The sequence below is a fragment of the Lepidochelys olivacea genome (assembly GCF_965140295.1).
Source record: "Lepidochelys olivacea isolate rLepOli2 genome assembly, chromosome: 14".
Classification (NCBI taxonomy): domain Eukaryota; kingdom Metazoa; phylum Chordata; order Testudines; family Cheloniidae; genus Lepidochelys; species Lepidochelys olivacea.
In genome coordinates, this window is record NC_140424.1 from 44,308,733 (window position 1) to 44,321,950 (window position 13,218).

At 60.2% G+C, this 13,218-nt stretch overlaps 1 protein-coding gene and 1 long non-coding RNA gene across 2 annotated transcripts; one reads left to right on the plus strand and one right to left on the minus strand.

Annotated features, from left to right (window-relative positions):
- Positions 1–514: 514 nt before the first annotated feature.
- On the minus strand, positions 515–5,436 carry LOC311531174. The gene is made up of 3 exons (XR_014714148.1): positions 5,315–5,436; positions 3,873–3,971; positions 515–2,155 (listed from the first exon to the last, which is right to left on the minus strand). It is a non-coding gene; the product is annotated as an uncharacterized lncRNA (long non-coding RNA).
- A 3,479-nt stretch (positions 5,437–8,915) lies between these two features.
- On the plus strand, positions 8,916–12,188 carry LSM2 (LSM2 homolog, U6 small nuclear RNA and mRNA degradation associated). Its single transcript, XM_084647158.1, has 5 exons — positions 8,916–9,059; positions 9,715–9,782; positions 10,158–10,188; positions 10,720–10,779; positions 11,139–12,188. The coding sequence occupies exons 1-5, from the start codon at positions 9,057–9,059 to the stop codon at positions 11,262–11,264; spliced, it is 288 nt and encodes a 95-aa protein (XP_084503284.1). The 5' UTR covers positions 8,916–9,056; the 3' UTR covers positions 11,265–12,188.
- The last annotated feature ends 1,030 nt before the right edge of the window (positions 12,189–13,218 follow it).

Below are 13,218 nucleotides of genomic sequence, written 5' to 3' on the forward strand. Positions count from 1 at the left end.
AGCCCTGGTGCCTGGCTGGACCCCAGGTGTGTGAGGGGGCACCCCCCCACCACACGCCAGCCCCTCTCTGCCCCACGGGCAGCCTGCAGGAGGGACACAGGGGCCTAGCCTGCCCTCCATGGGGCACCCTTTGTGACATGAACTGGCTGGGGGTGATAGTGGGGGGCTGGAGCGGGGGGGTGCCCCACTGATGAGGCACGGTGCCGGCATCTCTGGGCCTGTTGGCTACCAGAGGCTGGCACAGCCCTCGGGCCGACACAAAGGTCCATTTTCACCAAGACAGTGACCCACAGGGAGAGCTCAGCTGGAGAAAGATTTCCCTGGAGCCGCGCCAAATGGCCCAGCACTGGGAGGGGAGTGGGGGCTAGTGGTTAGAGAAGGGGGCTGGGGGTCAGGACTCCCGGGTTCTATCCACAGCTTGGGGAGGGGAGTGGGTCCAAAGGGTTAGAGCTGGGGGTGGGGGCCGAACTCCTGGGTTCTCTCCCCAGTGCCGATACAAACACAGACCCAGGGGCTTTGTTAGCTCATTTCATGGTTTATTTATCCACTGGTCTGCCTTGGCTTGCCAGGCAAAGGGATCCAGCAACATCTGCGTCTCCCCGGCACGCAGCCCCGGCCGGCCCCACAATCCCCTCCGCTGACAGGTGGAAAGCCCAGCTGAGGGGCTGGGAATCCCCTTGTCTGCACAGCGCCCGCTGGGCCTGGGTGGTGCCCGCGGGAGACGGTGCCCAGAGACAGCTGGGCTTAGGTCGGCGTTGTTTTCTTCTTTACCTTCTTTTGGCTGGGCCAAGCTTTGGGCAAGGAATTCATACCATTTTCCTGGGTTCGTTCTAACCGTAGAAAGAGCAGCAATGTCGCACGAGCTGCCCTGAAAGGAGACCCAGCTTTGGGGTTTTAACCAGGCCCGTTTTCCTCCTCAGTGCTAGCCACGCGTGTGGGTCGAACAGCGATTAACTTTTGAACACAGCCCCTATTAGCTAGAATTAGTTCCCACCATTTCTCTGGAAGGCCAGCCAGCTTCGGGCTTTCAACCCAGAGCGGTTTTCTCCAAACTGGTATCCAGGCATTGGAGTAGGATATGGATCATTTTTTTAAAAAAATATTGTCTTATTCTGGGGGTTTTGTTGGACTGTAGAAATGGCCGCAAAGTTAACGCCGTCTTCAGTGGAAGACACAGTGAGTCTGGGGATTTTTAACGCCCTGTGTTTTCTGTAACTGTTACTTGATTGTCTGAGTACAAGAAGTACGAATGGGTTTTTTACAGATTTTCTTATTATTGGGTTTTTATTGAACCCCCAAAATAGCAGCACTGTTCCTTCACCCTGTTATTTTTCCCAGAAGGAGCCAGAAATTTCAGAAAGGGGCATTTTTCTCCTAACAGAATAGAATAGAATAGAGAGGTTTTGATTCAAATGGTCTTTTTACCTTTAAAAAGGGAACAAGGTCATGGAATAATATCTCATCCTCCCCGCCGAAATTGGGACCGTTTCCCTTTTCACTCTGAGCGTTCGCCTCCAGAATCCTCCCCGAGTGTCTGCCTATGGTAAACAATTTGATTTTTTTCAATATACACATTATCGAGTATCTGAACTAAGTCATCCTTTTTGGTCTCCTCTTCTTCCTAGTGATAATCAGCACATCGAGCAGCTTTCGTCGGCGGAAAGCGATCAGGACCGTGCTGGGAGGCATGAGAGGCTTTTGGGTTTTAACACAGACTGGATTTCTCCCAACTGGTATCCAGACATTTGAGTTGGCATGCCAGTAATTTTGCAGTAAAGTAACGCCTCTGGCTCCGTGGCAGGCTGGGGTGGTCTCTTCTTCTGTGAGCCCCAGCCGTCCATAGGGCCAGCCAGCCAGACCTGATTTCTAGCCTAAAGCTACCCCCGCCCCCGATTTGTTAATAAAACCAAGAGAAAAACACATGCAGGGAGCAAAGAAGGTGTCACAAGGGCGCGTGGCCCCCACCGGCTCTTTCTTTCCTTCCACAGGTGGGTCTGACCATGAATCCGAGCTCCCCGTCAAGCAGGAGCGGCCAGGCGGGAGGGGACGGGGGGCTCCGGCAGACAGCAGAGCTGCGGGGCGGGCTCCCCTCAGGACCCCGCATTACGCCTGTCGCCCAATAAGGACGTCGTCTCGTCGGCGCTCCTGCGAGATTCTGCAACGAAAACACAGACGGGGGAGCCTTCAACCAGCGAACTCGCCGATGTGCTGGTAAGGGGGTGGGGACTAGGAGTTAGAGCAGTGGGGGCTGGGAGCCAGGACTCCTGGGTTCTCTCCTGGCTCGGGGAGGGGGGTAGTGTCCAGGACTCCTGGGTTCTCTCCTGGTTCTGGGAGGGGGGTGAGGTCTGGGAGTTAGAGCAGGGGGGTTCTGGGCGCCAGGACTCCTGGGTTCTCTCCTGGCTCTGGGAGGGGAGTGGGGTATGTGGGTTAGAGCAGGTGGGGGCTGGGAGCCGGGACTCCTGGGTTCTCTCCCGGCTCTGGGAGGGGGGTGGGGTATGGGGGTCAGAGCAGGGGGGTGCTGGGTGCCAGGACTCCTGGGTTCTCTCCTGGTTCTGGGAGGGGGGTGAGGTCTGGGAGTTAGAGCAGGTGGGGGCTGGGAGCCGGGACTCCTGGGTTCTCTCCCGGCTCTGGGAGGGGGGTGGGGTATGGGGGTCAGAGCAGGGGGGTGCTGGGCGCCAGGACTCCTGGGTTCTCTCCTGGCTCGGGGAGGGGTGCCTAGTGGTTAAGGCAGGCTGAACATTCCCTTCTACCTCTAACAGCAGCAGCTGCACTCCATGGCCATCTCCTCCAAATGCCCTCGTGCCTCAGTTTACCTCCCTCATGACCGGCACTGGGGTGGATGATTCCCCGGAGCTGCTGGCCCTGACTAGCTTAATTCCAGCCCTGACGTGGCTCAATCAGCAGATTAGCCAATTGCCGGCTAATTAGTGTCACCAGCCTCCGCTCAGTCAGCCAGTTTGCAGCTGGTCCAGCTGGTTGCAGGGGAACAGCTGCTGTTCCATCCGGACACCACCTAACGCTGCCCCAGCCGGTCTGGAGCCAGATCCTGAGCCGGTGTCAATCTGGAGCGACTCCACTGACCTCCAGGGAGTCAGGGCTGGATTCTGATCTAAGAGTAACTTGTTAACCTGGCCTCAGTGGGAGCTAAATATCATGAGTGTGCAATTCAAAGGGAAACTGAGGCACGGAGAGAAAATCCAGGGATGGAACCCAGGAGTCCCGGCTCCCAGTATCCCTGCTCCTCTGCAGATGGGAATAGTTTAGGGCCTCGGAAGAATAGCAGCGCAGTTATTATTGCACCCAGTAGGGGGCAGTGCAACATGCAAACGTCACTGCAGAGATGGAAACTTAAACCTCAGGCCAATAATATTTTATCCATCCCCGTACACAGGCTCGGGCTCTGGATCTAGCCCACCTCTCCCCGGATCCATATCTGTGTGTCTGCCCCATGCCACGCCCCCACCACCCAGGTCCCTCTGTCCTCCCCCCGGATCCATATCTGGGTGTCTTCCCCCTTCCCCACCCATCCATCCATCCATCCATCCTCCCCCCGGATCCATATGTGTGTCTGCCCCATACCCCCCATGCATCCATCTGTCCTGCCCCCTGGATCCATATCTGTGTTTCTGGCCCATACCTCCTTGTTCATCCCTCCTGCCCCCAGATCCATACATGTGTCTGCCCCATATGCCCCAATCCATCCCTCTTTCCTCCCCACTGGATCTATATCTGTGTGTCTGCCCCATACCCCATCGTCCATCCATCCTCCCCTGGATCCATATGTGTGTCTGCCCCATACGCCACTGTTCCCCCCCACCGCAGATACCCATTCATCCCTCCCGGGTGCCCCGCTCACCCCCCCCCGCAGGTACCTCTCTTCCGCCTGCACAGCCGCTTGATGACATGCCACATCCATTGCACGAGGAGGCAGAAGCATTTGCACTGGTCGCACATCGCAGGCTCACCTGCGCCTGGGGAGAAGGGGGGGGAAAGCCGGGGCCAGTGGTCAGGCAGCGCTGGGGCCAGATTCTCTCCTGCCTGCCTCGCCAATCCGCTGCCAGGCTGGAGTCTGCTCACAGCCCCCGGGCGCCGACCTCCTGCCCCCCCCTCCTGGGCACAGGCACAGCTCGCCTGGGGTGGGGCGTCCCGGCTCCGTGCCAGGATCCCGGCGTGATCCCACCACACCCTGTCCGGGGAGGGCCCCGCACACGCAGAGATCAGCTCCCACCCCCGGCCGTGCCATTTCTCCAGGGTCGGCGCTACGGGCAGCTCCTCCCACTCGCCCGTCGTCGCGGCTCCTAGCATAATTAACCGCCCCACCCGCCCGCCTCCACAGCGAGAACCAGATTCCTGTGCCAACCTGCCGGGCGCCTCCTGGCTAGACCCCGGTCGCCCTGAATCATCGGCCAAACCAGTTTGAGTCCGTGTCGTGAGAAGACCAGCACCAGCCGCGGCGGGCTGGCTCCAGATTCACACCAGGGCTGGCCCGGACTCCCCTGACCTCAGCTGGGTCATTTGGGATTTAAACGGGGGTCGCTGGAACCAGGACCCAGCCGCAGCCGCCCCCCACCCCCGGGCTCAAGGGTCAGCGGGAGAGCTCTGACCGATCTCCAGTCCCAGAATCCGAGGGACTGCCCTGATCGGGTCGTTTGACGACCTCTCTGAGCCAGGACTTCCCTGAATTAATTCCCGATTCAACTAGAACAGATCCTTCCAAGCAAACTCCCGGGCTCAGTCGAAACACAGCCGGGGCGGGGACTCTGCCTCGACCCTCCGTAAAGTGTCCCCAGGGTTAATTCCCCTCCCTGTTACAAAGTCACACCTTGTTTCCCATCTGCATTTGGCTGGTGCCGGGTCCAGTCATCTGAGAGGAAAACTCTCTAACCTGGAATTTCTGCTCCCCCTTCCAGCCACGCCTAGAGGGGCTCCTGTCTCCCCGTAACCTGTCTGTGCAGCTAAACGGACTGAGCTCCTGGAGTCGGGGTTTCTAGCTCTTCCATAATTTTCGTGGCTCTTCTTTGAGCCCTCAGCAACGGATTGATGCCCTCCTCAAATTGGGGGCCCCCAGAACTGGACCCCAGCCACAGCCGCACCGGGGCCGAATCCAGAGGGCAAATCCCATCTCGGCTCCTGCTCCAGGGTGCTGTTTACACGGCCCAGGATGGCGTCGGCACTTTCTCCGCCTCGCCCCCAAATCTTTGCCAGAGCCCCTGTTTCCCAGGAGGGAGCACCCCAGGCCCAGACACCTCTAAGAGCTACTGGGCCATGGGCTGGCGTGGCGTATCCCCTCCGTTCCCCTCCAGAAGATCCTTACCGGTCTCCGGCGTCGTCCCGCTCCGGGTGCCTCTCCCTTATCCTCTGGGAACGGCCCCGGGTTTATATATCCGCCTCCCCGCCCTGAATGCCCAGACCGGCTGGATCACAGCAGGGCGAAGTCACGGGGTGGGGAGAAGTTGGGGTGTTTTCACAACTGCCCCGGAGCAGCCAGTAGGGTTGGTAGCCTGCCAGGTTGTCACTGAACCCAGCATCCTCCACCCCACCCCTCGCCGGGGTCTCTGAGGCGGGGCAGAGCTCTGGTGGCAGGCCTGGAGGGGGGTGTGATTCTTTCTGGGGGGCTAAGGCGGGGGATGAGATTTGAGGGAGGTGGAATTGGGGCACGGCAGATCTGAAACCCCGCCTCCTGGCTCCATTTATGGGATCTAGGATGGGGGGGGCTGATTCCCCATCCCTGCCCCCCTCACGTGAGCTGGGATTTGTGGGGAGCCTTGTCGCTCTAGGAGGGCGTCTGATCCTCTCTCTCTGCCCTCCTGGCTTGAGCTAGGATCTGGAGGGCCCTGCCCCTATGGGGGTGTCTTCACCCCTTGCCCCCCAAGTTCGTGGGTATCTGGGCAGGGTACATGAAGCGAATGCAGAATGACATCTCAGAAATCCCAGCGGTTATGCGTTGGGGTGGGATGGGGGCCTGGCCAGGGTGTGGGGCAGGGAGGGGGCGGACTGGGTGGGCCTGGCTGAAAAGGGGGCCTCCCAGCTGGCCGAGGTGGCCGGTGCGAGGCCCGGCTCAGTGGCCGGCTTGGGCTACGTGACCAAGGACACGCGTGGTCCTCCAGGAAGCCGCTGCCTGGGGTCCATGTCCAGCCCGGTGCTCGTTGGGCCAGGCCTCATTTGCATACCGGTCCTGGGACAGTTTGGTGAAAATCAAGCGAAGTTTGGAGCTGGGGGGGGAAGGGAGGGAGGGGCCGTAAAACGCTGTTTCCCGTGTTGGGAGGGGAAAGGAAACCGGAGGGCAGGAAATACAGCCGGGACGGAGGCTCGCCCTCACCGAAAGGACAGGCCACCGTGGTTGACTAAGGAAGCCTGTGACGGACTCAGTCAGGAGAGGAGAAAAGGAGTTTCCTGGCCTGGGTGCCCCCAACAGCCCTGTGAATATAAGATCCCCCAGGTGGGGTCAGAGCATGGTCCATCTTGCCCAGTGTCTTCTAGCAGTCAGAGGGTTAGGGTCACCCTTCGTGTGGGCTTATGTCCCTGGCTATCTTGGCTAATTGAAGGACCAGTCCTCCAGGCACGTATCGATATCTTTTCTGAACCCTGTGATCCTTTTGCCCGTCAGGTCATGCCCCCAGCGGTGAGTTCCACAGGTTGGCTATGCGCCGCGTGAACACGTACGTCCTCGGGGGTTGCGTTCCTTTCCTCGGGTGCCCCTGGGCTCTGTATGGGGGGACAGGAGAGCTGAGCTCGGGCGGTAGCGTTCAGTTGGCTGGGGCCAAAGCCAGAGGAGGCGGCTGCCCAGCTGAGGGACGCTGGGACCAGCCCTCAAAGCAGAAGCCATTGCCGCTGGGTCGGGTGACGGGGCAGCCCCCCAGCCCTTCCCTTCCATGGATCTGCCCGATGTTTGCTTGTTGTGGTCGTGCTGTGAGGTGTTTGAAGCCTGAAGCTGCCAACTGGGGAAGCGATCTAGGATCCCAAACCCGGACGGGTTTCCCACCCGGTGGTTACAGGAACTTTAAGCTCAGGAGAGAGGGTGGGTAAGTCTCTTTCTCCACCGCCATCTCCATCCTTCCCTACAACATATCCCCCCACCCCACTGTGTCCAGATCCCCTTCCCCTTCAGCCATTAGCCGGTTACAAGCCATTGTCACCTTGAGGTTTCACCAAAGCGTTTGAGTAGAAGCATTAATTTTTAATGGATTTTCTTCTTCATTTTTTAAGTTAACCATAAAAATAGTAAAACAAAAATCACCGTCCCTGTCACCTGTTCTTGTGGTTTTTTTACTGGAAGGGACATTTTCCTCCAAGCTGTTAGCCAAGCATTTGAGTGCAATAAGTATTTTTTACAGCTTTTCTTCCGATGAGGTATTTTTACCTCCGAAATAGCAGACACATCCATTCTTCTTTTCGCCTGTGGTTTAGTTCAGTGGTTTTCAACCTGTGCTCCGCCGACCCTTGGGGGTCCACAGACTCTGCCCAAGGGGTCCACCAAAGGTGGTTGTTACCATCGAACGATTGTTTTCGATCTCTGATCCGTGGCCTCCCAGGGGTCCACAGAAAACGGGTCCACGGCTCGAAATTTTGCAGTGGTCCGCAAATGACAAAAGGTTGAAACCCACTGGGTTCGTTGAAGAAGTTTTTAGAAATAAGCATTTTTCTTCTACCTGTCAGCCAAGCATCTGAGCACAACACATAGTCATTTTGTTGCAGCTTTTCTGAACAGTGGGTTTATTTTTTACCTGAGCAGGAGCAGCAAAATGCAGTCGTCTCTTCAGCTGTTTTTTAGTTCAAGGTTTTAGCAATAAGTGTTTTTCTCCTAGCTATTAGCCAAACATTGGCGTATAACACATGTTAATTTTGAGAAAGCTTTCCTTACCGTTGGATTTTTTGAACCTTAGAAATAGCAGCAGTCTTCCCCTTACCTATCTTTTAGTTACAGGTTTCAGAGAAGAGCCCTGTGCTCCGAACGGTTAGGCAAGTATTGGAGTATAATAGGGGACGGAATGAAGCGAAGGTTTCACAATTACCACCAGGGCTGGTAGATCCAGTCTTGGCTGGCACAGGTGTGGGCGTCTGGCTTCAGCTTCCCCAGGAGCGCGATTGCTCAAGGGATCTAAGGTGACGCTGGAATTTTTCCCCACCTTCCCATCCGGCTCTTGATCGGCTTCTCTCCTGTCATTAGAAACCTGGCTCCGAGCTCCCTCCCCACCTTCTCTAGCCACCAGACCCCATTCCCCTTCCAGAGCTGAGAGAAGAGTCCAGCAGTCCTGGCTCCCTGCCCTAGACCCCTATTGATCGTGGACCCCAGTGAGCGAGGTGCTGCACGTTCAGGGGTGTGGGGACACGGTGACACCAGCCCCTTCTCGGGGGATTAGACCCCATTTGTCCCCCTCCAGGCCCCCGAATCTTAAAGGGCCAGTTGTCCATCCCCCTCACCCCGCCCCAGTTCCCTACGTGGGGCGGGATCCACCAGTGGGAGAGATTGACAGGCGCTTGGCCAGGGCTGGGCCCAGCATCGGGCCCCTTGCCGCGATGTGGGATCCCTCTGGCCAAAACGGTGACCCCACGTGGGGCTGTAGCCAGCCAGGCATCACTGGGGGGACACACGCCGAGGCCAGCCTGGGGCCTCCACGTTGGGGGCAGGTCGAACTGATGCCCAGTCGGACAGGCCCCGGCGCTGTTTTGGGGCTTGCGGTGGCCCCTGGGAGGCTGGCTGGGGTAGGGGGAGCTGCATGGAGAGCGGGGGGGGGCAGGAGCTGGGGGGTGAGCGTGAAATGGGCGGGGCCCCCTTTAAGAGCCAGCCTGGGTATTGGGTAGCGGCCCCTTTAAGAGCTTGAGTAACACGCGGCGGCCCCTTTAAGAAGAGGAGAAACAGGGAGCGGCCCCTTTAAGAGCGTCCCCTCCCCGCTCCCCCTCCCAAGTCCTGGGTCACGTGGCGAGGGAGCGGCCCCGCCCCCATCCGCCGGAGTGCGCGCCGGAACGAAGCCCCCTGAGTGCGCCTGCGCGGCCCGGGCCCGATCCCGATCGCTGCTGCCGGGCTCAGGCTGCTCCACGCGGCTCGCGCCGCCGGGATGGTGAGGGCGTGACGTCACTGCCCTCCGGGGAACCCCCGCCGCGGGGAGGGGAGCATGCGGGGGGGGGCGGCGCGGGGAGTGTGCCCGGGGGGGGAGCCCGGAGGCGCGCAGGGGGGGGCTGGGGGAGCGGGGGGGGAGCCGGGGGATAACGGGGGGGGGCTGCGCGTGGGGGGAGCCGGGAGTTGCGCGGGGGGGGGAACCGGGGGATAACGGGGGGGGCTGCGCGCGGGGGGGGAGCCGGGGGATAACGGGGGGGGGCTGCGCGGGGGGGGGAGCCGGGGGATAACGGGGGGGGGCTGGGTGAACAGTGTCCTACACTTCTCCAGCTGCTGGAGGCAAGTGGGGGCCCCCGGCCGGCCGGGGGGGGGCATTGGCTGGCGGCCCCCTCGCTGGGTGCGGCGTGGAGGGGCTCCGGGGGGCTGACATGCATCAGCCCCCCCGACCCGACGGCTGGCCCCAGGGTTTGGGGGGGCACCAGCGGGGGGGCGCTGAGCAGCAGGAGGATGGGGTCAGGGAGCACGGGGTGGCCGCAGGCTGGTGGTGGTCAGGTGCCCCGGACCAAGGGGGGCAGTGGGGGGGCGGGGAGCAGTGATGTCTCTGTCTCTCCAACGGGGGTCTCACCTCGCCCCCCCCCCGCCCCCTCTCGTCTCCGCAGCTTTTCTATTCGTTCTTCAAATCCCTGGTGGGGAAGGACGTGGTGGTGGAGTTGAAAAACGATCTGAGGTGAGTCTTCGTGCCAGCCCCCCCCCCAACCACTAGCCCCCCCAGAGCCGGGGAGTGAACCCAGGCGTCCTGGCTTCCAGACCCCCTCCTGCTCTAACCCACCAGACCCCACTCCCCTCCCAGAGCCGGGGAGTGAACCCAGGCGTCCTGGCTCCCAGACCCCCCCGCTCTAACCCACCAGACCCCACTCCCCTCCCAGAGCCAGGGAGTGAACCCAGGCGTCCTGGCTCCCAGACCCCCTGCTCTAACCCACCAGGCCACACTCGCCTCCCAGAGCGGGGGTAGAACCCAGGAGTCCGGGCTCCCCGCACCCCTCACCGCTGTAACCACTGCGCCCCGTTCCCCCGTGGTAACACCCCTCCCTCTCTGTTGCAGTATCTGTGGGACCCTCCATTCTGTGGATCAGGTGAGAAAGGTCCAGGTTATTTTCAGGGCGTGTCCCCTCCTCAGTGGGCCTGGCCCAGGAGATCCCCCCCCCACCCCTTGGGTCTGGATCGGAGCCGGCGCCCCCCGATCCTGCCCCCCGAACCAGCCTGCCCCCTGCCCTGAGGCCAGATCAGAGCTGGTGCCCATAGAGGGGGAAGGCCTCATCTCCCCCCCGCCTCACCTTAAGCCAGTCTGTGCCCCACCCTGGGGCCTCATCAGAGGGGAAAGACTGCACCCCCCCCCCACCACCCCGAGCCAGCCTGTCCCCCACCCTGGGGCTGCATCGGAGCTGGTGCCCCCTACTGGGGAAAGGCCCCCTGCGGGCTCCCCTCTTCCCCCAAGCCAGCTAGTCCCTGCTCTGGGGCCAGATGGGAGCCAGCGCCCGCGAGAGGGGACAGGCCCCGTGCCCCATCCCCTGCCCCCTGCTTTCTCAGCAGAGCGATGCAGAAGGCAGCCGCTTGCTCCCCTCCGTCTGGGTGTTAACCGTCCATGTGTCTGTCCGTCCTGCCAGTACTTGAACATCAAGCTGACCGACATCAGCGTGACGGATCCGGAGAAGTACCCCCACATGGTAAGGGGCCAGCCCCCCCCGGGAGGGGTGGAGGGGGCCCTGCTGGTGGAGTGCGTGGGAAGTGAGTGGGCAGCGGGAGGTTGTTTGGGGGGGGGGGCGGGAATCAGAGGTGCTGATGGCATCTCTCACAGGGTGGGTCTGGGGTCCTGGTCTCCATCCCAGCAGGGGGCGGGGCCACAGACACAGGGGGCGGGGTCTGATCCTCCCAACCTGCAGGGGGGCAGATGCTGACCCCCCACCCCAGCCAGCAGGGGGCGGGGACACACGTGGGGGGCGGGCCCTGACACACACACACACCCACAGCCCCCCAGCCAGCCCGGGGCGCTCTCCCTCACCCCGGTCTCTCTCTCTCTCCCCAGCTGTCGGTGAAGAACTGCTTTATCCGGGGCTCCGTGGTGCGCTACGTGCAGCTGCCGGCAGACGAGGTGGACACGCAGCTGCTCCAGGACGCCGCACGCAAGGAGGCTCTGCAGCAGAAGCAGTGATCTCCCCCCCGCTCACCAAAACACGCCCCCCCCGTGTCGCAGGGGGCCCTGGACAGAGACCCGCCCTACCCGGCTGCTTCCCTGCCAGCCGTAAAATCCTCCCTGCTCCGCAACTCCTGCCACTGGACCATGGGGCAACTGGTGCTCCCGGACGCCTGGGTCCGTGGCTGCTCCCCGTCCTGGTTGGGAGCAGGAGCTGAGCCCCTATCCAGGAGCCCGGAGGCCTGGGTTCTTCCTTTTCATCCCATGCAAGCCCAGGCCTCCGGACTCCTGGGTTTGTCTGAGCTTGTGCTCAGGAGGGAACAGGAAGAGCAGAGGGGAACCCGGGGCCCTGCATGGGGGCTCAGCTTCTACTCTAGAGAATTGGGTGGGGCTGTGCCCTTTCTAGGGCCCTGGATGCCTGGGTTCAATCCCCCTGCCCCCCGATATCCCCAGATCTAGGACACCTGAATTCTGTGTGCTCCCTGAGCTGCTTATCTCTCATGGGATGAATATCGGGGCAGTTCCTAGGTTTGTTATGTCTCTCCCCCTTTGGGGAAAAGATTTTGCAGGGGGTCCCTTTTAGTTCTGGTTTGAATCTCTCCAGCCCCTCTTTCACCTCCAGGGCCATGGCCAGTTAACCCTCATTTTTATTTTTAAACTCTAATTTCTCCCTGTTCTGTAAGGGGGGTGTTTAGTCCCCCCACCATATCTTTGGGCGGGGGCAGGGACTGAGCTCCTGGGGTGCCATTAACCCCAGTCGCTCCCCAGCGGGCAGAAATTTGGAAGAGTTGTGGGGTGTTTGAATTTCCTCTCCATTTCACGGGGGGTGGGGGGCTGAAGTTTTTTTTAGGGTTTGGGCTGAGGGGGCTGAAGGGCTTTTTGTATGTTTGATTCGTGGCTCAAAGACTTAGGCGGAATAAAAGTTTGGAGCCTGGTTACAAACTTTTGTTCTTGTTTGTGGCGAGGTCGACGGTCCGCTCCAGTCCAGCGTCCTCTCTTGGCCCAGACGCCCGGGTTCATCTCCGTGCACCCCCCCGCCCTGCCCATTGTAGATGTTGAGCTGCTGTCCTGGCTTCTGGATGCTTCGGTTGATTTTTGCTTCGCACCTCCCCCCCCAACACACACACACCCGGGAGCAGAAGTTGGGCTCCCATGTAGGGCCCCAGATGCCTGGATCGATCCATGTTCCACATGTGGGGAAGCTGAGGCATGGAGCGATATGACTTCCTCAGACTCTTCCGAGCAATCTAGGCCACAGCAGGGCTGAGAGGCCAGGGGTCCGGGCCCTCAGCTATGACCCAGTCTTCTCTTGTCTGCTCCCTTGTTGCTGGTGGTGTGTTCAGGGCCCCCAGAGCGGATGGGGGGAGTGGGTGCCCGGTCGGTCCCTTCAGCGTGGTCCATGTTCTCTTTTGCACAGAATGGTGCCTGTCCCTTTAAATAATATTGCATCATCAAACACTTACTATGACCTCACCCTGTGGAAGGCACGGCCCCTTTCGTGTTACATCATTGTCCAATGGGGTCCTGGCACTTTAAATGTTACTCATCAGGCTCCGCCCATTTCTCAGGGTGACCTCATCTTTCACTAACTTTCTGCCCCTGCAAACACTCTTATAGCAGGCTCCGCCCACAGATCTTATTGCATTAACAGGCTCCACCCCTTTTCACATACCCTGTCCTAAGGGATATTGCCGTTTAAGAAATATTACATCATCAGGGAACTCCATGCTCCTCCTCTTTAAAAAGATGTCATCAGACAAGGATCCACCCCTTTCACTGGACTGCCTTCAGTGGGCTCCTCTAAGCTCCTCCCATTAGTGATGTCATCAGGCCCTGCCCTCTTTAAGAGTAGCCATGACCTCACTGGCCAGGCTGAGAGCTGTGGCTTGATGATGTCATAGTGGCTCCTGAAGTCCCGCCCCCTTGAAGAGTATTGTGCAATCCCCCTTCCTGAGGTGAGGTCACTGACATG

Coding starts and splice junctions, on each gene's coding strand:
- LSM2 (XM_084647158.1), top strand. Junction 9,783..10,157: donor GAGTTGAAAAACGATCTGAG/GTGAGTCTTCGT, acceptor TCTCTGTTGCAG/TATCTGTGGGACCCTCCATT. Junction 10,780..11,138: donor CGGAGAAGTACCCCCACATG/GTAAGGGGCCAG, acceptor CTCTCTCCCCAG/CTGTCGGTGAAGAACTGCTT.